Source organism: Neopsephotus bourkii, unplaced genomic scaffold (assembly GCF_033783945.1).
Source record: "Neopsephotus bourkii isolate Nb327-2 ecotype Australia unplaced genomic scaffold, CSIRO-AGI_Nbou_v1 NB_705, whole genome shotgun sequence".
Lineage (NCBI taxonomy): Eukaryota > Metazoa > Chordata > Aves > Psittaciformes > Psittacidae > Neopsephotus > Neopsephotus bourkii.
Genome location: NW_026901204.1, coordinates 67,635 through 94,164, shown reverse-complemented (window position 1 = coordinate 94,164; position 26,530 = coordinate 67,635). Strand labels below are relative to the sequence as shown.

General features: G+C 54.6%; 1 protein-coding gene across 37 annotated transcripts in view; it reads right to left on the bottom strand.

The window, feature by feature from the left end:
* The window catches only part of SCRIB (scribble planar cell polarity protein), a 101,166-nt gene extending 77,180 nt beyond the window's left edge, over nt 1-23,986 (bottom strand). For all 37 annotated transcript variants that reach the window (XM_061353900.1, XM_061353860.1, XM_061353868.1 and 34 more), the window contains exons 1-9: nt 23,697-23,986; nt 8,519-8,636; nt 8,219-8,297; nt 6,607-6,696; nt 5,787-5,843; nt 2,488-2,551; nt 1,230-1,304; nt 997-1,141; nt 352-470 (exon numbers count right to left, since the gene is read on the bottom strand). In XM_061353900.1, coding sequence (XP_061209884.1) covers nt 352-470; nt 997-1,141; nt 1,230-1,304; nt 2,488-2,551; nt 5,787-5,843; nt 6,607-6,696; nt 8,219-8,297; nt 8,519-8,636; nt 23,697-23,858 — 909 coding nt within the window. In that variant the 5' untranslated portion in view covers nt 23,859-23,986. The remainder of the gene's footprint in view (nt 1-351; nt 471-996; nt 1,142-1,229; nt 1,305-2,487; nt 2,552-5,786; nt 5,844-6,606; nt 6,697-8,218; nt 8,298-8,518; nt 8,637-23,696) is intronic.
* Nucleotides 23,987-26,530: the final 2,544 nt, after the last annotated feature.

The window sequence follows — 26,530 nt, the reverse complement described above, 5'->3', positions numbered from 1 at the left end:
CACTTGCGTTTTAACTGTCAGACCATGAGCATTTTGGGGCAGGACCATTTTAAACTGCACTATTCCACTGCCAAAGGCAGCTTTGGATGTAGTCCTGCTCCATCAGACTGGACGGGCCTCAGGACTGCTCATGGGAGAGCAGCAGCCCAGCTATCCTGGAGAGGTTTTCAAGAAAACAGTGGGAGAAAGCAGTTTCCACCAGGATCTTCTCAGGGCCTGTGAGCTTGGTGGAGCTCTGCAGCAGAGAAGCTGGAGCATCTCAGGAATGCAGCTCAGAAGATGGGAGAAGATCCCTGGCATGTGGCTACCCTGAGCAGCCCAGGGGATGCAGCGTGCTGCTGGGGTACTTACAGTCAGCATGTTCTCTGTCAAGATGAGTTCTGACAAGTTTTCACAGTCCCCAATTGACTCTGTCACCTCTGTCAGCCGATTCTGGTCCACCTTGAGGATGGAGAGCTGCTTCAGCTGACCTGGCCAGGGCAACAAGCTGGGTGTGAACTATGCCACAGACACAAGGATGCTGTTCTATGCCCATCTTGGCCAAAATGCCACACATTGGGGGTTATCCAACCTAACAACACAGGCACAATCTCTCCTTCCCACCAGGCTTGCTCACAGGTTCACCTACATATGGTTGCAGACCAAGAACCTGAGCTCATCCTGTAGAGTTCTGCTCAGCATATCATAGAACCATGGAATGGTTTAGGTTGGAAGGGACCTTAAGATCACCCAGTCCCAACCCCCCATCATGGGCAGGGACACCTTTCACTGGAGCACGTTGCTCCAAGCCCCGTCCAACCCAGCCTTGGACACTGCCAGGGATGGGGCAGCCACAGCTGCTTTGGGCACCCTGTGCCAGTGTCTCACTTATTGCTTCTGCACCCATCTATTGTGACTGTGTCCATCACACCCTAACACCCTGTTACACACACTCTTGCCTGAAGCCCCCGTGCTGGGCAGTGAAGTCCTGCACTGCTCCCATCCTGCAGTACTCACCAATCCCATCTGGAATGCATTCCAGCAGGTTCTGGGACAGGAGCAAGTCTGTCAGGGCAACCAGCCCACTGACCTCATTGGGCAACTGCTCCAGCTTGTTCTCTGACACATCCAGACAGACCAAGCGGCGGAGATTGCCCAGCTCCTGCGGGCAGAAAGGAGACACCAAGGCTCAAGGGGGCGACTGGAGAAGGGAGCAGAGGGGAGGTTCAAGGGCCTGAACTGGTACTCACTGGAGGCAGGGCTGAGAGCTGGTTCCGGTCCAGCCAGAGCTCACGCAGGTTGGGTAGAGCTCCCAGGGTATCTGGCTGTAAGAGAGCAGGACAGGGATGGCATCAGTCCTTTCCATAGGGGAGAAGCTGCTCTGGGTTGCACCAAACCACCCCACACCTCTGGAAAGCCAACTGTTCCTGCGCTCACACCTCCTAGAACCATTTCCCAGATGGTCTATGGAGCCAACATGGTGGTGTGCCACAATACAGCAGCACGTGTGTCTGGGACAGCATCCTGGTTGAAGGAGGTTCCCAAAGGGAACAAGGAAGCAACAGCAGGGACTGTCTGGTAGCAGGCAAGACTAAACAGGGTTTGGAAGTTCTGGTCTTAGTGAGCAGATGAATCTTTCTCCTCTTCCTCCTCTCAGGCATGAAAACAAACATTTGGGTGACGCTGGCCAACTCCACATGACCCAGCAGCACCATCATCAATGTGGATGTACGTTCGCAGCATCACTCCACAAACACCACACACTGATGAGCATTTGGGTTTGGAGTCAAGGCACCACGGGAGCGTGGTTCAAGTGTCAAGACAACTGTTCTCCCAAGCAAGCTGCACGAGCTCCTTTGCCTCCCAATTTAGATGGGCTTTTGCCAGAAAGCATTCCAGAGCATTAAGAGCAGGATCCAGTAACAGCTTAATCCATGGCTGTAGAATTAAACACCACTGGCTGCCCCTGGATGTCAAGACAAGCTGCATGTTGAGGCTGGGCACTGGCTCTCAGCACACTGGGGCTCAGAGCCCTCCATGGAGAACCCAGCCTAGAGGACAAGCACCCTCACTCAGCTGATCCTGCAGCCAGGAACACCATGAGTGGTCCTGCACTGTGCAGGAGGGAAACCAAATCAGAGAGCAGAAGGTGCAAAGTTGGCCAAGTAGAGGTGAGAAACAGCTGGGAACAGCACAACACTGAAGAGCAGGGAAGAACCAGGGATTCCCACTGGAAAGAGAAGAGCCTTTGGCAGCCACACAGCAAGGATTAACATCCTAAAGCAAAAGTGTTTGGAATGAGCAGAGCTGTGCATGAAAACAGGCACAAGGGCCAACGTAAAGAGAACATTACGCTGAGAACGATGACAAGGCCACAGTGGGAAGATCAGGATCATTCCAAACACACTGTGGGCCTGTTTCTTTGCACTGCAGATGAAAACCCACTTGCGGTGCAGGGTTCTGCCCCAGCCAACCATCCACATTCCCTCCCCACCATCCCTCACCTACCAGTACTTCCAGGTCATTGCCACCAAGATCCAACTGTTCTAACTTGACAAGGAAGGAGAGAGACCTGCAAGACACAGGGAGCAGAGAGAGGAGGAGAGAAAGAATGAATGGTTAGCATCTGGGATACACACCTCACACATTACATCATGCACAATAACTCCTAAACCAGGGACAATCCTGAGCTTGTCCCTCTGAGCCAAGCAGTTTAGGGGAGCTGCACCCTTCCCAAGCCAGACCATGCACTGGGCTGAGCAGCACCAGCAGTCCCAACACCATCCGTTTCTGTCACCAATTTACCTTCTCCCCTTCCCACCACAAAATACTCTGAGCAAATCCATGTCAGATGACAAGAGACCTTAACACTGCTGCCTCTTTCTGTAGCAAGGGTGGGGTCCTGGGCACCAATAACAGGTAATAGGAATCAGCAGATGACAGCATTTGGGGAGTCAGGGGAGCACAGCTGCAGGGAGAAGCAGGAATGACAAACCCAACAGGCTCAGTTCCCCCAGTGGGATGCTGATGCTGCTGAAGGGAAAGACAAGGCTGACACGATGATGATGTCTATGGTGATGCCTCAGAAGAGGTCAGGATGTGCAGAGAAGCAGCTCACTAGGCAAGATGCTGTGAGAAGCCTGCAGAAGAGCCAAAGCCCATCAGCACTGGTGGTCCTGCATGTGCCCTGAGCATCCAAACACGTTATGACCTGGTGATATGAAGAGCTGCAATCTGCAGCCCCACAAAACCAGGATTCACTTCTGACATGGCCCAGGTTCACCCGACCTCGGCTCTCAGAACTACCCACCATGCCCCAAACAGGGGGTCTGTCTCTCCCTTCACACCAGGGCAGAGCTGCCACCTCAGCTCTGACCGAGCAGGGAGGGTCTGCAGCTCTTTATTCTCTTCAGAAGGAACCCTCCTAATGCAGAAAACTCCATATTCCTCTGAAATTGAGCTGCACGTCTCCACGCTGTGAGAAAGCAGGAGGAGATCTGTCCTGCCTGGCCAAGTATGAAAACATTTCAGTCATGCAGGAAAAGCAAGTTCTTACTTTAGAACTGGTGGATTTGGAGCTATTGTATTAACTCAAGCAAAGGCTTCCCAAAAGCATCACCAAAAGCAGTGCAGCAGTCTCCCATCATGACTATCCATCTGCCCTTTTGACTTCTCTGAAGGGTGAAGCAGCTTTGATGGTCCCTTCCCAGTTTGAGTTCTCAAAAAGAGGGACAAGTGAGCTGTGGAATCCATGTCAATCTATAAGGTCTTGCAACATGCCTCAGCTGAGATCCCCCTCCACTGTCTCATGGGAACACACTGCATGCTCTGCATGGGACAAGGAGGAGCGGTGATCAGCTGGACGAGAGGAACTGTGTGAAAACTCAACTGACAGCAGAAGATCCACCAATTAAATCAAGTTTTGACCCATAAAGGTCATTGCAAGCTGCATCTTTTAAGAAGCTCAGCAACAAAAACAACCAAAAGGTGCATGTGCACTCACACATTCACAGTACTAAAGCCCATCTCCCTCCTGGGCTCAGCAACCCTGAAAACTGAAAGTATCACCATCTCTGTATAACATCACTTGGACTTGCTCAAAGCCATTCTTGGGCACAATTTGCACCCAGACTAAGCACAAGAGCTTCAGTCCTGGGTAGATCTGAGAGCACCACTGAGATCTCTTTGGCCACTGATTGCAGTCTTGTATGATTGACAAATCTGATGAGAATTGCCTTGACCTTCAAGATCTTGCTTCTACTTTCAGAAACCACCCAGAAGGGGAACTGGGGAATGATCAGAAGCTGGAATTGCACTGCAGGGGGAGTGTCGTGCCTGGACTTCTCTCAGAGAAAAACTCCTGTCGTGCTGCTAGCATCTTGCTGAGGGCATTCACAGGGAAACCAGGGAGCGCTGGTAATGAGAATGCTCCCCAGAAACCTCATGGAGCTGCCCACAGACTGAATTCTCAAACTCTGGATTCCTGCTGGTTCTTAGATGGCAGAAAGTCCTTGGGACCTCCTTCACTGCTGTCTGAAAGCCCAACTTTGGATGTAGCTATTGTACCTCCTCACATAGACAGTATCACAGTGATGGTGCCTGTATGAACACAAAAAATATGTGCAGCAGACAGCAGTGGGTCCCAGCACCAGGACCCAAACCTCTACTGCTTGCTTCACCTGCCAGAAGGAGCTTTGGCTCTCATGCCCTCCCTGTGGCTATATTCCACAAGGGGCTGTCTCAGCTGCTCTGTGACAGGGTATAAATGCTGACAACTTCTGTGCAGAGAAGATCCAGTGACTTTGGCATCAGAGGCAAGACGACACTGTTAATTTGAACTAAGCCTCTCCATGGAGTAACCACCAGCTGTGGTGCCTGGGAGCTGCCCAGTGCAGGCTCTTTAAGCTCCTTTTTGGAAGCATCTTCTCCTCCGGGTCAAAGCTGGCACAGAACTCCTCAAGCAGATGTCACCCATGTGTGCCCAAACCCACCCTGCTGGCTCAGACAGAAGCCAGGTAGATCCCTTCCAGCACATCTTCCCAGAAGACTTGGGGAATCATCAGCTGGATGGATAAGAAGGCAGAAACAAGCTGACAGAGCTAAGGTAGGTAGAAAACTCAACAAACAGCTCTCATGGGCTCCAACCAAGATGAATGAACGTACAGAATCTTTAGTTCTCCACGCCTTGTCCACCTGACGGCATCAGCGCTACCAACCAGACCCTCTCCAGGAATCCATCTCTGTCCCTAACTCTCAGGAACATTCAGCCTCACTTACCTCTTCTCCCTTGCTGCCTTAGCTTTTGCCTGGCGCAGAAAGCCTGTTATCCCAACCATTCCCACACTCTGCTCACCCAGAACAGTCAGATGGGACAAACCAGGAAAACAGAGATGCTGGAAACAAGATTTATCTTCAGCCACATTCTGCTGCTCTTCAAATGAACTTCCCTGTGCACAGAGGTCCTCCTGGGCCCACATCATTCTCTCTTTTTCCAAAAGAATTCATCATCTGCTCCACCTCTCCAGGAAAAATGGTTCTCATCCTTTCCAGCAGCTTTCTTGTGGAGCCACCCCTATTCCAAATCAATCCTGATATAGAGCTGAGTACAGACGCTGAACATCCTGCCCTGCTCTAAGCCCTGCACCATCTCCCTCTCCTCTCCCCAGTTTACACCAGTTCAAAAGATGCAGCTGATTTATGCAAAGCCTTGAGCCCTCCCAGGTAAAGTCCTGGAGCCAGCAAATCCCTGAAAAATCAGTAAGAAGGATCAGGCAGGAGACTCCTGAAGCCACTAAACAGACACTCACGTGGGGAGAGTCTTTAGCAGGTTCTCACGCAGCTCCAGAGTCACCAGGTTTGCCAAACTGCAAGAGAAAAGGGAAGGAGAAGCCAGATTCACTGAACAGGCTTCAGGGATACATGGAGATGCTCATATCCCTTCCCTTGGGAGCACCCCTCCTGGCCTGCACAGATGCATTAGTATGTAGACATGGATGAGGCTGGCAGGGGAAACCAAAAGCCAAGGAGGGTCTTAAATGACTTCTGATGAAGGTGACAGCTTACTGCAACACCATGGTGACACAACACTGCCCAGACTCAGGACAAGGAAATGTGGTGTCACACAGGACTGTGCCCACAAAGGTAAAACCTTTCATGTGTAGGAGCCAGATCCCATGGAAAGGGACTGCTCCTCACAGACAACCCCACATGGGCTTTGCCTTGGCCATCTGCGAGCAGCATAAATCATTTCAGCATCACTGGACAGACCGTTCCTGTTTGCAAAGGGGCAATTCATAAAACAAGGGGAGACAGGAGCTTGGGAAGCCTGGATGCACTCCCGCCTGTGCCATTCACCACAGCAGAGCAGCAGCAGCTGAGACCAGGGGAAAACCTTCTAAAGAAGGTTGTCTTGGAGCAAAAGGCATGCTCAGAGGAGCTCACACAGCGCGTGCAGCAGGGTGGCAACCTCTTAACTGCAGTGGTAGGTTCTTGCCCTCCAAGTCCTGCTGATGTCATCATCCCAAGAGCACGGTGACACTGCTGGGGTGTCACCCCTATGTGTGTGACACCCCGATGACACCCCCACCCCAGCCCTCCTCCCTGTTAGGAGGACAGGGGAATACTCACTTTCCAATGTCATTGGGGAGGCTCTGCAGGGACACATCATTCAAGGCCAAGTGACCGAGGCTGCGAAGCTGTGTGAAGCCCTCTGGAAGCCTGTGAAACCATGAGAGGACAACACACCGTTAGCTGGGCACAAAACAAGCCTTCAATCCCTCACTTAAATCCCCTCAAAGCCAGTCTTATCCCAGTTGGTATCAACATGTGGAAAGGAGAAGAGCAGGAACCAACTCTGACCCTGCCTCCTGATCCAAAATACACCTCATTTTCATAGAATGGTTTGGACTGGAAGAGACCTCAAAGTTTACCCAGTTCCAACCCCTGCCACAGGCAGGGACACCCTCCACTAGAGCAGGTTGCTCCAAGCCCTGTCTGACCTGGCCTTGGAGCTACCAAAAGGAGAGATTAACACAAAAAAGGAGAAACCCTTTTTCTGGTCACAGGCAGTTCCCAGAGCTCGCTGGTTCCACAGCTCATGACACACATCCTGCAACTCTGTGCCACAAAAAGACTCTAATAGAGAATTTCCAGTGCAGAAGTGCTGGTCCTTCTCATGGTACAAAGCTGGGGCTGTTCGTCCTGGAGAAGAGCAGCTTCCATTGTCTGAAGGGGCTACAAGGATGCTGGAGAGGGACTCTTCATCAGGGACTGTAGTGACAGGACAAGGGGTGATGGGTTCAAACTGAAACAGGGGAGGTTCCAGTTAGATATTAGGCAGAAGCTCTTCCCTGTGAGGGTGCTGAGGCGCTGGCACAGGGTGCCCAGAGAAGCTGTGGCTGCCCCATCCCTGGCAGTGCTCAAGGCCAGGTTGAACACAGGGACCTGGAGCAAGCTGCTCTAGTGGAAGGGGTCCCTGCCTGTGACAGGGGTTGGAGCTGGATGATCTTAAGGTTTCTTCCAACATAAACCAATTAGAGATTCTATGATTCCCACCAGTGGAAACGTGTGTTCCATTCTGGCAGTGCCAGGCACCACAGGAGGGAAGTCCTGCGTGAAGAGCAGCTTTGGCAGCAGAGATCTGGAGTCCGACCCTGCAGACAATGCATGGAGACACCAGTGCCTGGGGCATGGCTCACCCAGGCAGAGGAGCCACACCTGAATTCCCAAAACATGGAATAAGAGAAAGAACACAAAGATGCTGGGCAGAGAGCTCAGTTTCTGGACACAGCTCTGGGCACTGAGGGATCAGGGGAAGGACCACAGAGCTCAAAGGACAGCTCCTGGGATATAAATAACACACAGAGCAAAAGGGACTAATGAAGAGCAGAGTAGTACAAGTCCACATCCATTCTGGTGTGTGCACCAGGGTGAAGGGCTGAGGATTGACTAACACACTGCAGGAGGACAAAAGCCCTCACACCACTCACACCAGTGGCAACAGCTAGACTAGAGGCTCCTCAACCCAAGCCACAGCCCCTGCAGTAGAGGAGGACACACCAGCTCTTCCCTATGCCAGGTGAACAGTAACCTGCAGGTCCTGGCAGCCAACCTGTACGTGATCCAAGGTCTTGACTTCATGCGAGGACAATGACAAGATGAAGACCAGAGAAAGCTCAGGAGAATGAGGAGCTTCAGCTCTCATTCTCAGCTTCATAAAAGGTTGCATCTGCCTTCCTACCTGGAGAGAGGATTCCCGCTGAAGTCTGCGATTTCCAAGGACTTGCAGAATTTGATGCTTTCAGGAATTTCTGGAATGTCTGCAAGGAATATGTGAACGAAAAAATGAGGCTTGAGAAGAGGCCAACATATGGAAAATGGGACACCAGGTCCTGGTGACAGCCTGAGATACAGCAGGACACCCATATTCTATAGCTCAGGACTCCAAGAGACCACTCTGTGGGACTGTGGAGGATACTCCAAAGGTGGATGCCCAAGGCATGGCTGTGGGGCACCCCTCCCCATTCAGCTTTCACCTTACCATTGCGTGAGATGTCCAGTTCCACCAGCTGCATGAAGTTGGCCACCTCAGGGGGAAGCCTCTGGATCTCATTGTCACTCAGACCCAGCTTGCGCAGGTTCAGGAGCCTGAAGAAAGGCTGTGACAGGAGAGAAGACAAGGGGGTCAGCAGCAGCTCTGGGGGAACCTGTCTGCTCACCTCAAGGCAAACCTGAGCATCCCCCCTGCAGACAAGAGCTTCTGGCCTGGGGAGGTCTCAGAGCGCAGTGGCTGCACAGATGAAGACCCCCATGAGGTCTCCAGGAGATAAGTGAAGCAGAATGGCATTTCATGGGTTTAGCTTGATGATTCATTTACAATCTCTATCATCACACTGCTCTTCTCTCCCTTGCTGGATCAAAGTGGATACTGCTCGTTTTCTAAGACAACCCTTCATCTTAGGCAGTTAAATACTAGCACCAAGAGGAAGCCACTGTGCAGCAGGCTTGCCAGCAGACACCACAGAGCTTATGAGTCTGGTCAAGAGGAGACACATGAGGTGACTTCCAGACCGAGGTCCTGGCCCTGCTGCCACACACATCTTGGTGCAGGACTTCTTGTCAGGACATCATAGAATGGTTTCGGTTGAAGGGACCTTCACCGCCCCTGCAATGAGCAGGGACACCTTCCATCTGACCAGGTTGCTCACCCATCAGTGATAGGTGCCTACACCAACACGGAAAAGTGTTTGTCCCACTTGTACTGGAAAAGGGAAGGAGGAGGAAATCTGTAGGGACCAGTGACAAAGAATTAGAGAAGAAAATTCCTACCACCACAGTCGTGGGAAAGTTAATGGGAAGCGACCTCTAGAGGCCTCCCAGTCTTCACATCTCCTGGGTCTCCGAAGCCAACTACAGGAGCTGGAAATGGTCAATGATGACGTTCATCAATCACAGAATCATAAAACCAACTGGGTTGGAAAAAACCTTCAAGAACACCCAGCACTGCCAAGGTCACCACTAACCCATGGCACTGAGGGCCTTGTCTACATGGTGTGAGAACACTTCCAGGGATGGAGACTCCAGAACTGCCCTGGGCTACTCACCCAGACCACCCTGAGAAGGATCAAACAAGAATGTGAGGTCTGAACCTTTGCTCTCAGTAGCCTGTCCAGTAATCCATCTGCGTAACAGGAGGAAACAGACCTTCCCAGGGTTGGGGGTATTGAGATTTGTTCAGGTTAGGGTGATGGGACACCCACAACTCATAACACTGCAAAGAACAATACTACAGACCAGACAAGGGAGGGATAAGGAATGAAAAAGTGATGTACAACAACCATGAATCATAGAATAAATCATGGAATGGCTTGTGTTGGAAAAGGAGCTTAAAGCTCCTCCAGCTCCCACCCCTGCCACAGACAGGGACCCCTTCCCCTGGAGCAGGGTGCTCCAAGCCCCTGTGTCCAACCTGGCCTTGAGCACTGCCAGGGATGGGGCAGCCACAGCTTCTCTGGGCACCCTGTGCCAGCGCCTCAGCACCCTCACAGGGAAGAGCTTCTGCCTGAGATCAGAATCGCTGCTGTTTCTCGTGGAACAGCTTCACTGGGGAAGTGCTGCTGCACCTTAGGGGCCTTTGCTGCACAATGTGCCAGCATTCCACATCCTTCCCAAAGGGAAAGGGAGAAGTGCTCTGGGATGAACAGCAGTGACAGGAATCCATGCTCCTCATGTCCTGAAGCGATACACACCATTCGAAGGAAGACCAGAAGAAAACGGCTCCTCCTGCTGCTGCACAGCAGAGCTCTACCCCGTTTATCTACACAAATCAGTTCACCAAGAAAGGAAGCAGGTGAAAGTCCAACTGACAACAAAGGTTCACGCCAGGGCAGGAGGTTCAGAGCCCGGATCCACTATTGTTTCCTTGAGCCTTCTCCTAATTTTAGAACACAAGGAAATTCCAGGCACGACATTGTGTGAGCGCTGGGGAATAAGAGCAGGAGCATCCAGAGCCCCAGTCTGGGCACTCATGCACAGCTGAGGCAGGTTCAGGGTACGGGGGCACTGAGACAGCACAATGAACCAGGCCAGGAGCACCCTGCACGTTCACTGCAGTAAACATGGGCAGCATTTCCTGACACAGCAGAGGGTTAGGGGTGACTGTGACTATGATTCAGCTCTGCCTGCGCTTGGGTTGCACTTCCACAGCTGGACCACCAAGGTCACCACAAGAGAGCTCCGTGGCCCAGCTGGACCCATGTTGTCTAATGCAGCTGAAGGAAGTGCCCTGCTCATGGTAACAGCCTTTTCACTCAGAGCTTTCACTCAAAGCTTTTTACACATGAGGCCTTTTGCTCCTAACAACCACACTGCAGATAACCAGAACCTCCACGGAGCCTGTGAGTGGGGTCACACCAAGAACCTACACACAAAACCACCATGGAGCCTGTGAGTGGGGTCACACCAAGAACCTACACACAACAAAACCACCATAGAGCCTGTGAGTGGGGTCACACCAAGAACCTACACACAAAACCACCACGGAGCCTGTGAGTGGGGTCACACCAAGAACCTACACACAAAACCACCATGGAGCCTGTGAGGGGGGTCACACCAAGAACCTACACACAACAAAACCACCACGGAGCCTGTGAGTGGGGTCACACCAAGAACCTACACACAAAACCACCATGGAGCCTGTGAGGGGGGTCACACCAAGAACCTACACACAAACCACCAGGACCTGTGAGTGGGGTCACACCAAGAACCTACACACAACAAAACCACCACGGAGCCTGTGAGCGGGGTCACACCAAGAACCTACACACAAAACCACCATGGAGCCTGTGAGTGGGGTCACACCAAGAACCTACACACAACAAAACCACCATGGAGCCTGTGAGCGGGGTCACACCAAGAACCTACACACAAAACCACCATGGAGCCTGTGAGTGGGGTCACACCAAGAACCTACACACAACAAAACCACCACGGAGCCTGTGAGCGGGGTCACACCAAGAACCTACACACAACAAAACCACCATAGAGCCTGTGAGTGGGGTCACACCAAGAACCTACACACAAAACCACCATGGAGCCTGTGAGTGGGGTCACACCAAGAACCTACACACAAAACCACCATGGAGCCTGTGAACGGGGTCACACCAAGAACCTACACACAACAAAACCACCATAGAGCCTGTGAGTGGGGTCACACCAAGAACCTACACACAAAACCACCACGGAGCCTGTGAGTGGGGTCACACCAAGAACCTACACACAAAACCACCACGGAGCCTGTGAGCGGGGTCACACCAAGAACCTACACACAACAAAACCACCATGGAGCCTGTGAGTGGGGTCACACCAAGAACCTACACACAAAACCACCATGGAGCCTGTGAGCGGGGTCACACCAAGAACCTACACACACCAAAACCTCCACAGAGCCTGTGAGCGGGGTCACACCACGCCTCGTCATGAGACTGTCATGACAATCCCACAGTTCTCCCCATCCCATTTACTTTGCTTCATGGAATCATGGAATGGTTTGGGTGGGAATTCAGACCCAGGCGCTCAAGCCTTTGTGAAGTCTTTCAAACCCTCCAGTGCTGGAGGATCCAAACCCTCTCTGGGCCCCTGGGTTCAACAGTTAATGATCCTCACAGTGGAAAGAGCTCAGAATCATCAAATCCTGGCAAGAGCTGGAAAAGCCCTTCGAGATCATCCAGTCCAACCACTGCCCAGCACTGCCAAGGCCACCACTAACCCATGGCACTGAGGCCTCGTGCCTGCAGCCCTGCCCTGGGCAGCCTGTGCCAATGCCTGAGCACCCTCTGGGGCAGGAATTGCTCCTCAGCTCCATCTAACCCTGCCCTGGTGCAGCTTGAGGCCGGTTCCTCTTGTCCCATCCCTGGTTCCTTGGGAGCAGAGCCCAGCCCCTCCTGGCTCCATCCTCCTGTCAGGCAGCAGTAGGGAGCCATCAGGTCCCCCCTGAGCCTTCTCTTCCCCAGACTGAACCCCCCAGCTCCCTCAGCCGTTCCCCATCACACCCGACATGGTCACACTCACAATATAACCCAATGAAAGCTCTCAAATGTCAGTTTTTGCTGGTGCCAGACGAACACTGAAGTGCAGAACCATGCCAGACAATGGACATGAACCATCGAACCTGTGGGAGAGCCCCACCTGTGACAAACATTTCCCAGTTTAACCACAGCAGCCCCTGGAAGTCACACAGGATCTGCTGTGAGCGGGCTGGCTTCCCAAGAAACTCCCCATAAGCCAATGGGTTCCTCGAAGCTCTTGGTTCTACCCCTTGCTGGAGTAAACACCCCCTTGCAGCAAGGCCAAAAGAGCCCCAAAGGAACTGCAAAGCCTTGACTTCTGTCTTACCTATGAGTGATGCTTCAGCAACTGTAGAAGATTCACTTCAGCACTGAAATAGGACAATATGGGCAGAAGTGGGAAAGGCTTGAACCCAGTGCAATTATGAATGAAACTCTTGCTCAGAACGTGGCCTTTGGAGCCATCTTTGTGAAAGAGAAATACCAGATACAGTAGAGCAGAATCACTGCAAAGACATTCAAAACTATCACCACTGCAAAGGGAAAGAGACAGCAGCTTCACACTGAGATGTTTCACCCAGCCAAGCAGAGCCAATCTGACCACACACATCCAGCCCCAGTGGTGGGCGAGTCCTACACAAGGAACGTTTCCAGACAGTGTGGTTCCATCTGAGGTCATCCACAGAGCCAGCAACGAGTTTAGCCAGTTTGTGAGAACAGGAAACACTGGTAGCACAAGCTCAGGCTGGGTTTGGGAGCTTCAGCTTCTGCTGAGGAACCGAAACACCCCTGTACTGGGCCAGGCCTGAGCCCATGGGTGCAGGACACGTTTCTCACTGGTAACACAGGGATGCCCAACACCCCGCTCTGCAGAGCCTCTCATCCACTGAGACACAAAAGCACAAAGTCCCTGATCCCACCGAGCTCAACACATGGGAAGTGTTCTGCCTGTGCTTAGTTTAGAGGCCAGGTTAAGCCACAGCTTCAGGTTCAGTCACTGCTGAGCTCTTCCATGGGCAAGCAGAAGGAACTCAGGAAAACCCACCTGGTTTAGGAATGAGCCTCGGCCTCATCCTCCACATCATAGACTGGTTTGGGTTGAAAGAGACCTCAAAGCTCCTCCAGCTCCAACCCCTGCCAGGGCAGGGACCCCTTCCACTGGAGCAGGGTACCCCAAGCCCCTGTGTCCAACCTGGCCTTGAGCACTGCCAGGGATGGGGCAGCCACAGCTTCTCTGGGCACCCTGTGCCAGCGCCTCAGCACCCTCACAGGGAAGAGCTTCTGCCTAAGAGCTCAGCTCAGTCTCCCCTCGGGCAGGTTCAAGCCATTCCCCTTGGCCTGTCCCTACAGGCCCTTGTCCCAAGCCCCTCTCCAGGCTCCCTGCAGGCACTGGAGCTGCTCTCAGCTCTCCCCTTCCCGCAGCAGAGGGGCAGGATCCCCTCCCTGCGCTGCTGCTCCCGCTCTGGGCTGCACCCAGCACACGGGGGGGTTCTGGGCTCCAGCGCTCACTGGAGCTGGGTCCTGGGGAGCTCCTCCCCCCCCAGCACCCCAAGTCCTGCTCCTCAGGCTGCTCCATCCGGTGTCCCCCAGCCTGGCTCTGTGCCTGGATCAGCTCCCTGGTCAGGCTCAGTCCTTCGGAGTCCCTGTGCTCAAGTTAACCCCTCGCAGGTGAGGCCACAGAACCGGAGCCAGACTCTCTCCAGAGCTGAGCCCTGCAGGACACCAGCTCCATGGACAGAGCAGGAGCAGCCACTGCAGCAGGGCCGGGACTGCTGGTTTGAACTGCGCTGTACCACCAGAGAGGGAACCCAGAACCCACCTTCCCCTGTGCTGGGAGAACACCCCACCCCTGGCACTGCTCAAGGCCAGGCTGGACACGGGGGCTTGGAGCACCCTGCTCCAGTGGAAGGGGTCCCTGCCCCTGGCAGGGGTTGGAGCTGGAGCACCTTTAAGGTCCCTTCCAACACAAACTAGTCTGGGGTTCTATGAAACAATACAAGCACCGTATGCTCCCAGGACAGTGAGATCCAAGAGGAATCATCATTTCACCTGAAATGTAGTGTGGATAACAGAATTAATGCTAGCAGAGGTCAGAAAAGTGACCACTAAGGTGGGAAATGAGAGTATCACTTTGGAGCTCCAGCACCTCAGCCCCATGGGTCAACCCAGGTGCCATGGTGAGGGTCCCACCACCGTTATCCAGGTAGATCCTCACACCTCTGGTCCCTCAAGAGCCTTGTGCCAGGTACCCAGAGATGGCTCTGAGCCACCTGAGTAGGGTAGGGCAGAAAGGGGGAGAGAACTCTGCACAGTGCTTGGGGTTCGGTGCTTCACTCGCTGCCCGAATGCTGGGCCAGGTCCCAGGCAGTGCGTACAGTGGACACACACAGTGTGCCATCCCAAAGAAGGAACCTTCCCAAAGAGCTGACCCCAGTGACAGAGGCATTCTCCTCTCCACACCTCGCAGCACTTGCCACAGGTACCCAAGTGCTTCAGCCCTTCCTGGCCACCAGCACACAACAAGCTGCAAGGCTCAGCTCCAGGGCATCCCAGAGAGAAGCAGCCAGTGCCCTGGAGCAGTGCGATGCTCGGTGTGCAGCCAGCCCTGCACAGCATTCCACAGGGATCCACGGGTGGGTCTGTGAGCCCTGTGACCTCCCCACAGCACATGAGATGGGATGTTCCTCCCCTCCCCACCCATAAGTGAGGATGGTGCTGAGCCCACTGAACGTGTCACACGCACACTGAGCTTGAAGCTGGAGGAGACTGAGCCGACACCTATGAGATCCCACCTAGAGTTCCAGTTCCAGCTCTGGAGTTCCCAGTACAGGAAAGACATGGATCTGTTCGAGAGGGTACACAGGAGGCCACAGAGCTGCTGCGAGGGCTGGAGCAGCTCTGCTCTGGAGCCAGGCTGAGAGAGCTGGGCTGGGGCAGCCTCGAGAAGAGAAGGTTCCTTAAGGAGAGACCTTAGAGCAGCCCCAGTGCCTAAAGGGGCTGCAGGGAACCTGGAAAGGTTTGGACAAGGGATGGAGGGACAGGATATGGGGTGATGGGTTTCAACTAAAAAAGGGGAGATTCAGGCTGGATGTGAGGAGGAAACTTGGTACAAGGGAGATGAGGCACTGGCACAGGGTGCCCAGAGAAGCTGTGGCTGCCCCATCCCTGGCAGTGCTCAAGGCCAGGTTGGACACAGGGGCTTGGAGCACCCTGCTCCAGTGGAAGGGGTCCCTGCCCGTGGCAGGGGTGGGAGTTGGAAGTGGATGAGCTTTAAGGTCCCTTCCAACCCCAACTATCCCATGATTCCATGACAGGCACACGGGCTGCTCCTGTGGAGCACAGCCCTCCCTCATGCACTGCCCGGATTTCCGACTATTTAACCCCATGGATCGGGCCCTGAGGAATGTGCTTCCAACATCTAAAAGCACTTAAGCGTCAGGAACACATTCCAGCTACGACAAAGCAAGCTGTCTCCAAGCCAAAAGCTCTCCAGCTGCTCCTTCCCAGGCCTTTAGGCAGGGCCTATGGAATGCAGCCCCCTCCGGGGCGGAGGCAGCAACTGTTCCCCTGCAGACAGCAGGATGTGCACAAGCAGCAGAATCTCTGCTCCCAGTGACATGACAAACCAAAGCAGGGCCCCAGGGAGGGCATCCCCAGCCAGAACTGGATCAGGGCACCGCAGTGATCACTCCTGTGCTGCCAAGGGTTCAGGGGGACTAGTGATGGAGCAGTTCATGGTCTCAGGCTGCACATGGAACATGAAAGCAGGAGCTACAAGTGCAGAACCCACCAGAGTAACCACAGCACAAGAGAGCTCCAGCTCAGCACTGTGGGGTGGGATGGGAGGTCTCCAAAGGGCACTGAGGGCCATTGACACATCGGCACTCCCTGTGGCAGAAGTGGAGCACCAACAGGCATTACAACAGCCTTCCAGTACCTGAAGAGCAGGAAGAAGAGGAAGGAGCCAAAGCAGCTTCACAAGGAACAGTTCAGCCACACACCATTCAGCACCCTGAACTAGAGATGGGAGGTGAAGAGTCAGGATCCACAGGGAACTTCTCCATGCAGGAGCTCTGCAGGCGTCTCCTCCCTCTGCCCAGTCCCACCACGCTGCCACCACCTCCCCCTGCCCCAGCCCACCTCTATCAGGGAGATGGTGAAACAAGGTTGTGAAGCCCAGGAATGTTCAGGGGGCCAGAACAGGTCAGAGGAGACCTGACAACGTTACCCTGGTCCTGCCTTCACCTCGAACCATCAATGAACACCACCTAAGTAATTTCTGGCAGATGTTCAGGCAACAGACAAAGGGAGGAAGAAAAGATCTTAGAGGCATGAGCAGATCAGGGGATGAGCAAAGAGTCTGTATGGCCACAGAGATACCGCGATTATGCTTTAGCGACAGTGTCCTGGGAGGTGGGCAAGGGAAGGTGAACCTGCACCAAGAACTGTCAGCAAGGATCAGGAGGAAAGACAACAAACTCATTCCAAGCAGCCAACACCCCCAGAGACATGGAAGATGCTATTAACCCCGGGAGGACAGAGACATCGAGAGGTTTACAGGATCCGAGTCAGCTGAACTCAGGGGAAAGACTGAGCAGGGCCTCCACTGGTGACCTCCCCGCACGGTCCAAAGCCAGGTCAGAGGAAGATGCGCTGAGAGGCAGCACCGTGCCGGTCAGAGTCCCCTAAACCCTCCTGAATTCTTTGCCCTACTGAATACCTTTTACCTCCCTGGCACACTCACTTGAGCCTGCCCCGAGACCTGAGCATCTTCTGAGACCCACACAGAGCAGCGTGTCCACCCGGTGTCCAGCAAAGCTGCCTGCACACCTTGGGGCTCACAGGGAAGCGAATACTAACAGTTAATTTTTATTTCACTTCCATGCTCCTCCTTCCTGCCTGGATCAGAGGAGATTGAGCTGAGCTCTTAGGCACAAGCTCTTCCCCATGAGGGTGCTGAAGCACTGGCACAGGGTGCCCAGAGAAGCTGTGGCTGCCCCATCTCTGCCAGTGTTCAAGGCCAGGTTGAACAGAGGGGCTTGGAGCAAGCTGCTGTAGTGGAAGGTGTCCCTGCCGTGGCAGGGGGTTGGAACTCGATGAAGCTCTATGGTCTCTTCCAACACAAACCAGCCTGGGGTTCTATGCATGTCCAAGCATTGAATGACCAAGAGTTGCATGCACTCTTCTTTCCACAACTGAGCCTATACTCAGCTGCTGCCACCCCAGCACAACCCCGCAACCCCCCTGCTCACCACCCAGGGTTTATCAGACAGTGAGAGCACAGAAAGCAAAGGATGAGGGTGAAACAGCCTCCACTAATCTCAGCTTCTGGGTGGCAGCATGTCCAAGAGACCCTGCCTCTGGAGACACAAACCCAACACAAGCAGATGAAGTGGGACGGCTCCTGAAGTCCCGGAAGGAATGGGGAGAGATGCCAGCTCTGAGCAGAGGTCTCACAACAATCAGGTGGAACCAGTTTCTGGACTGGTTTTGTTAAACAGATGCAGCTCTGACAGAGTTCACTACAGCACAGCAGAAGGTGCCCATTGCACACGGGAGCTTGGGGAGCACAAGCGTGGCACTGGTGACTCCTGGCTCACTCCAGGAAGGGCTGTCAGCACAGAGAGATGGAAGGAGCAGCCTGACTCCTGCCTGGCAGTAAATAAAGCCCAAGGTCCTCTGTGCAGGCCCCAGATGCCAGGAAATTCAAAGCTGCTGTTAATGAGCTTTGCAAGGCCCCACCTTGTCCTGGGAAAGTGACAAACAGCACTGGGCCTTCACCCTCCTCCGGATCCAGCTCCAGATGAAGGACACAGTGCTTGAGCCCTGGACCACCAAGGAATCACTGAAACCTGGGCTGAGACCTGGGCTTGAGCCCTGGGCCACCAAGGAATCACTGAAACCTGGGCTGAAACCTGGGCTGAGACCTGGGCTTGAGCCCTGGGCCACCAAGGAATCACTGAAACCTGGGCTGAGACCTGGGCTTGAGCCCTGGGCCACCAAGGAATCACTGAAACCTGGGCTGAGACCTGGGCTGATACCTGGGCTGAGACCTGGGCTGAGACCTGGGCTGAGACCTGGGCTGAAACCCCGACTGCTTCGAGCAGCCAGAAATGGCCTCGCCAAGATGCAAATAGCAGCGAGCCAGAACAGGAAAGAACCTGCGCTCGACCCACAGGGCCTCCTCTCCCTGGTGTCCATCTCCCATAACTTCCAGTACAAGGTAACAACAGCTCGCTGGGCAGTAGGTAAACAGGGTCTCTGGAGTGTCCAACTTGTCATGGGAGCTTTAGAATGGAAAAGCAAAGCAGAAACCACATTAGGCATCCCCATGTTTTGCCCCTTCAGCACCATCCCCACTCCCAGACTGTGTCAAAGCCACCTACTGCAGAGAGGGGAAAAGGAGGAACTTGAGCTGGCTTTGACAGAAGAGGTCTCCTTCCTTCTTCAAGTCAACTTGATAGAATCATGGAATCCCACACTGGGTTGGGTTGGAAGGGACCTTAGAGCTTCATCCAGTTCCAAACCCCCACCAGGGCAGGGACCCCTTCCACTGGAGCAGGGTGCTCTGAGCCCCTGTGTCCAACCTGGCCTTGAGCACTGCCAGGGATGGGGCAGCCACAGCTTCTCTGGGCACCCTGTGCCAGCGCCTCAGCACCCTCACAGGGAAGAGCTTCTGCCTAAGAGCTCAGCTCAATCTCCCCTCTGGCAGGTTCAAGCCATTCCCCTTGGCCTGTCCCTACAGGCCCTTGTCCCAAGCCCCTCTCCACCGGAGCTGCTCTCAGGTCTTCCCTTGCTGCATCAGAGGGGCAGAATCCCCTCCCTGAGCTGCTGCTCACACTGTGGGGATGCAGCCCAGCACACAGGTGGTTCTGCTGCAGACACATTGCCAGGTAATGGGGAGCTTGTTCATGATTTCCAGTTCCTCCCTCTCCTCCTACTCCACCAGGTCCTACAGGCTCTACTCCACACCCAGGTCGTTTCCGACCTCTCCCTGTTGCCTTTCCCTAGTCCTAACCTGAGCACTCAGAGCACACCAAGAGCCTCTGGATGGATCCCTGTTGAGCAGCTCCTGGTCTGTGATTGGCTCCATCTGCCACCTCCAAATTCCCTGCAGAATTCCAGGCTGTGTTCATTCCTTTCTGGTGAGGCCTGCACCTCTGAAGTGCTAGCAGAGTGGAGGGATTGAGTCAGGTGGGGTCGTAGCTCTGATATCCTGGTTTACCAGGCTGTATTCTCAGCTGAAGGACCTGCTCCTTATCCCGCTGTGGGAGCTCCAGGCCCTGCAGAGATCACTCCAACACAGGGCAGGCAGAGCAGGAGCCAGAAGAGAGCTCGGGGTCTCTGGGATTCATACACCCTTGTGAGGAGCTCAGAGAATTGATCCAATGGAATTGATCATTTTCCATCAGAGCAGACAAGATTCCACCCAGCACAAACAGAACAGAAGCAAGAGCAGAAGGGAGAGCATTAGGCACAGCAGGATAACAAATGTTCACTTCCACAGTTTGGGAATGAGAAGCCTGTTGGTGTCCTCCAGAAATGCCAGGAGGCATCAGGCCCATCCGATCAAGATCAAAGACAAGGAAGGGGACATGGAAGTTCTGGTATGGAAGGAAATGGTGCCATGGGAAAAGGAAAGAGATTTCCAATGGCTCTGGACTCTGGGACAACCGGAATGAAGACAAACAGGAGAAGGCCAGGGGGGGCAGCCGGGTCATGGGCCAGGTCAGGTAAACCAAGCCCTTCCCAAAGGAACTTCTCTGCTGACTGTAGAACAGGAACAACTTCTGTGATCCTGTAACTCTAAAAAGCCCTCTCCAAAAGCCACCCTCCATCCTGCTCCAAAACTCACCTCCACATGGAAGCCTTCCTCAACAATCCTGCTGCAGCCCTTAAACCCAAACTTGCTCTGGTCAAACTTGCTAGCAAAGGCCCTAACTCTCATTCACATTGTCTAGGTGATCTCCACGCGCTGATCTCCTCTCCCAGCCCCTCCTGCATGTCCCAGCAGTCCCTGGAACTGTTCTCCAGAGGGATGGGCACAGGCAGCCCTGTCCTGGGAATCCAGCACACTTCCCAACCTCCCCTCGTGGGACACACAGATCCTCTCCCAGTCCCCCTCTCACACAACAGACACATTTCCATGGAGTGCTCCTCAAGTGGGAAGCATCTCCCCATCCCAAAGACCTCTCCCATTGCCCTCCTTCAGAGAAGAGATGTGCCCAAATCGAGGCTGCTGTCTTCTCCTTCCCTGGTGGAAGAGCCAGTGAATTCCCTTGCAGTTCCCATCCCATCTCCACCTTGTATAATGTGCAGATTCTTACTCCTGCATTGAATATCTGGGGGAGACTGAGCTGAGCTCTTAGGCAGAAGCTCTCCCCTGTAAGGGTGCTGAGGCGCTGGCACAGGGTGCCCAGAGAAGCTGTGGCTGCCCCATCCCTGGCAGTGCTCAAGGCCAGGTTGGACACAGGGGCTTGGAGCACCCTGCTCCAGGGGAAGGGGTCCCTGCCCATGGCAGGGGTTGGAGCTGAAGGAGCTTTAAGCTCCTTTTCAACACAAACTATTCCACGATTCCATGATCTGTCCCTACCCACATGGCCCCAGCAGTAATATCCTGCACACAATGTGTGTCTGGGACTACAGAGCAGCCCTCTTCACTGCTCAAGTATCTTCTAGCAGCACATTAGGACACATGCTGGGTCAAACCTAACCCTGCATTCTCATCCCAGCACACTGTGATTCTCCAACTGCCCCAGACCATGCACGGCACCAGCTGGAAGAAACCTGCAAGGGGCTGGGAAGGGGAAAGGCTGCTCCCAGCCACATGGGCCTGATGCTTCCCTTGCTTGTGAGAGTTTTGGGTAGGCCTGACACCATCACTGCTGGCGCCAGCCCACAGCAGCTACAGACAGTGCTGGGCTAGGAACAGTGTGAGCATAGCGAGTCCAAACCACACTCCCTCCAGCTCCTCCTGGGACACACAGCACAGAGTGGTCCTTCTGTAGATGCTCATTCTCCGTCGCTTCCTCCCCCACGAACTGGTGCCCTCTGAGCTCATGACAGATCTGAGCACCCATCGCTCCTCCTGGCAGGTACCTCCTCACTTCAGCGCAATGCCATTTGCACGGGAGATTATTTCATTTGTCCTGAACTGAGCCCTCTGTAGTGTCACTGGACTCCCTCCAAAGCAAGGAGAACCGTGGCCAGTCGCTCCCTGTCCTCTTCCCCCAGGACACTTGTGATGCTCCAGCCCTGTCACCCGATGGAGAAGCCCACCCTGCACCATAGGTTCCACGACTGGAAACATCCCCTCCGTGTTCCTTTTCCTGGCACAGAAGCTGTTGCAGGTTGCTTCCTGCTCCCCATGCCCAGTATCTCCTCTGGCCTCCCTACATCTCCTTCAAGGCTGAAGGACCAGACCCTCAGTGATGCTTCTCTCCGGGTTTTCCAACTGTTCTTTGCCAGAAAAGCCTGAAAATTCAGGGGAACCCAAAGAGCAGGGAGGAGCCCAGGACAGACCCTGGCAGCAGCTCTGCTGGTCCCCAGCTGAACACTCCCAAGCACAGGCTCTGGGTGAGGGCAGGAAGGGGACATGGTGCTGAGGGCAGGTTTTCAGGTGGGGTTTTCTCTTTCACAGGATTATATGGATCTGACCACAGGTAAATAAAATGTGATCCAAAAGCTGCTCTTCAAAAGCCACCCAAGACCCAGCCCTACGGGTCCAGTGTAACCACGAGGCAGGACATGGAAGAGTTGGGCAGCGCCAGGATCAGCAGGTTCAGATGTGTCACCTCAAGCCTCCTCTGCAGAGGAGAGCCTCATCCCTAAATCCCAACTGGCTGTAACACATCTTCCATAGCTTGGGAACTAAAGTATAGTGAGAGCCCAAGCGACACAATGGAACAGAGCTGATGAAGGATCACACGAGCATCTCTGCACCCTAACAACTGAACCCCACCAGCAGCAGCTTGCAGCAAGCCACAGGGAAAGGGAACGCAAAACATGAGAGAGCAGGAATCTGCTGTTCCTGCAGGAGAGACTCACTGAGGCAGAGATGCACAAACTGCCTGGTTGGACCAAACAGACCTTTGGCCTGAACCTCAGCCAAGGTTTTGGGTGGCTGTTCCCAGATTTCATGGCACAATTCCTGACGTGTCAGTAACTCAACAGGCAGCTTCAAAACACAAAATAATCACCTGTTTCTCAAGTTTTTCACTGCAGAAGTGACTTGGTCCATGTTCACTGAGGAGCAGCAATCCAAACACGTGCAGGCAGCCCTACAGTCACGTTCTCTCCCTGGCACAAGTTGTACTTCACTACTTTATAAACCAGTAGTTTCCACAGGGATGTGTAAACTTCCTCCAGAACATCCCACAGCCCACCAACATCTTAAAGCCTTCAAAAGCGTTACCAGTGTCACCAGTGCAGAGCTCTGCGGCTGAATGGAACTGTAGAAGGCTCCAGGAAGACCTCAGAGCAGCTCCCAGTGGCTAAAGGGGTTACCAGAAACCTGGAGAGGGGATTGGGACAAGGGCCTGTAGGGACAGGCCAAGGGGAATGGCTTGAACCTGCCCGAGGGGAGACTGAGCTGAGCTCTTAGGCAGAAGCTCTTCCCTGTGAGGGTGCTGAGGCGCTGGCACAGGGTGCCCAGAGAAGCTGTGGCTGCCCCATCCCTGCAGTGCTCAAGGCCAGGTTGGACACAGGGGCTCGGAGCACCCTGCTCCAGTGGAAGGGTCCCTGCCCTGGCAGGGTTGGAGCTTTAAGCTCCCTTCCAGCCCAATCCATCCCCTGGCTCTGCACGAAGCCACAGGTGCTGCTCCACACAAGTACAAGGCGTTTCTATCACTTTCAATAAACTTAGTCCGACTCCTTTGTATTTTCCAGATTAAACCGGGCACTGGAGCTCCGCACGGGTCCGGCTCACGCACCGCGGGCAGGACAAGGAACCCCCCTCGCTCCAAACCGCAACGGCTCCGGAGCTCGGCTCCGGGACTCGGCACTGGGTCTGGCCGGGCGGAGCCGCGCTCCCCGCCGAGGCCACGGAGGAACGAGACGGGGGAGGCCGCTCCCGGGGCGGGGAAGGCGGCAGCGTTGGCCCCGGCCAGGCCGGGCCCGCCCCGCGGCCTGCACCGGGCCCGGTCCGCGCCTCACCTTGGGCAGCTCCCGGAGCTGGTTGGCGTCCAGCAGCAGCTCCTCCAGCGAGCGGCTGTACCGGTAGATCTCCTCCGGCACGGCCTGCAGCGAGCAGTGCCGCCGGTCCAGCGCCTCCACGTGCCGGTTGCAGCGCCAGAGCGGCGGCATGCAGCGCAGCATCGCGCCGGGAGCGGGCCCGGCCAACCGGGAGTGCGCGGGGGGCTCCGGCCGCGCCTCGGGCCTGGCTCCGGCCGCGATCCAGCCCCGCAACTCCCGCCCAGCCCAGGTCGGCTCCTGCAGCCGCGCCGCCCCCCGCGAGCGTCGCTGGGAAAACGAGTCCGCTCCCGGCCTGCCCCGCGCCGGAGCACCGGGAACAGCGGGATACAGGGAGAGTGGGATGGAGGAACACGGGGATAGGGGGACAGCGGGATACAGGGAGAGTGGGATGGAGGAACATGGGGATAGGGGGACAGCGGGATACAGGGAGAGAGGGATTGAGGAACACGGGGACAGCGGGATACAGGGACAGCGGGATGGAGGAACACGGGGATAGGGGGACAGCGGGATACAGGGAGAGAGGATGGAACAGGGATAACATGGGGACAGCGGGATACAGAAGGGGAGAGACACGACACGGGATACAGGAAGCGGGAACAAAAACAAAAAAACACACAAAGGAAGTGATGGAGAACACGGACACGGATACAGGAAGCGATAGAACATGGGATAGGGAAGCGGATACAGAAGGATGAACACGGGGACAGCGGATACAGGGAGAATGGGATAGACGAACGATACGGAGAGGATGAGAACTGGGGATAGGGACAGCGGGATACAGGGAGAGTGGGATGGAGGAACATGGGATAGAGGAACAGGGACAGCATAAACTGGAGACAGGGGGACAGCAGGTTAGAACATGGGGATAGAGAACAGGGGACAGCGATAGGAGCGGATGGAGAACATGGGGACAGAAACATGGGACACGGGATGGAGACGGGATGAGGAACATGGGGATAGAGGAACAGGGGGACAGCGGGATACAGGGAGAGCGGGATGGAGGAACATGGGGATAGAGGAACATTGGGACAGTGGGATTCAGGGAGAGCGGGATGGAGGAACATGGGGATAGAGGAACAGGGGGACAGCAGGATACAGGGACACGGGGATTCAGGAACATGGGGATAGAGGAACATGGGGACAGCAAGACAGCGGAATACAGGGACACGGGGATAGAGGAACATGGGGACAGCGGGATTCAGGGACATGGGGATAGAGGAACACTGGGACAGCAAGACAGTGGGATACAGGGACACCGGGATTCAGGGACATGGGGATAGAGGAACACTGGGACAGCAAGACAGCAGGATACAGGGACACGGGGATTCAGGAACATGGGGACAGCGGGATACAGGGACACGGGGATTCAGGAACATGGGGACAGCAAGACAGTGGGATACTGGGACACCAGACTTTACGACAGCAGGAACACCGGGATCAGGCACACTGGGATACAGGGACACTGGGACAGGACACCAGGGGACACTGTGACAGGACAACGGGAGCCACTGCGACAGGAGAGCAGCTGGAGCAGCCCCGGGAGCAGAGCTGATGGTGCCGAAACCCCCGCAGGTCCCGAGCAGGAATCACGCAGTGGCACAGACCGGGAGAGCTGCAGTGGGGCTCCTGGATAACGGGTACACCCACACCAGCACCGGCGGCTGCAGCGCAGTGCCCGGTCATGAACAGTGGGAAAAGACCTCATGGCTGCTTCAGCTCCAAGCCCTGCACCGGGCAAGGACACCTTCCACTAGAGCAGCTTGCTCCAAGCCCTGTCCAGCCTGGCCTGAGACACTGCCAGGATGGAGCCCTGTGGGGTCCAGGTGCTGAGGTAACTTCTGCACAAAGCTCCCGTTTCCCACATTATTCCCCCCCAGGGGCAGAGCTGCTGAAGGGCCAGGTGCAAAACCCGTGGCTGGGAACCTCCTCTGCTGTGTGGTGGATCCAAAGCCAGAATGAAAGGTCCTGGCTTGGAGAGGACTCAAAACCCACACAGCCGAGGCGCTCAGTGCTGCCTTGGCACTTCAAGTTAGTGATGGCCTTGGCAGTGCTGGACAGTGGCTGGACTGGATAAGCTTAAAGGTCTTTTCCAACACAGCTCATGCTGTGATTCCGTCAGTAGGAAGAGCATGAAGGTGAAGTAACTCAAGGACACCGTTACCTGGTCACCCTGTCTGAAAGCCATTGTGTCTACAGCCACTTAAGAGTATCGAGGCTGAAGCCTGACAGGCTGTGCAGAGATACCCACCTCCTGTTGTGCTCACACCAGACCCATGCTGCACCCAAAGATGCCTACAACTCTGTGGGTTGCTAGGAAGCAGGACACTGCTGACGGCTGCTGTAACAGGGCGATGGGGTTAAACTCAAAGAGGGGGATTCAGGTTGGATGCAAGGAAGAGCCTTTGTCCAATGAAGATGGTGAAACACTGGCACAGGTTGCCCAGTTCCATCCCTGGAGACATTCCAGGCCAGGCTGATGTGGCTCTGGGAAACCTGCTCTAGTGGAAGGTGTCCCTGCTCACTGCAGGGGGGTGGGAACTGGATAAGCTTTAAGGTCCCTTCCAACCCAAATCAGTTTGGGATTCTATGATTAGATACGAGTGCATTTGGCCAAATTCAGATCTCTGTTAAGAGCTATTGAAGTATTTGGGGGCTGGACCTGTGACATTTGGTCCTGTCAGACCAAACTATTCCATGATTCTATGACGCCAGGCAAACAAAGTCCCTCCCCAGTCAGAGCTTGTTCTCTATAGAATGACACTTTGTCAGCTCTTACTCATCCATTTGTGCTCTGC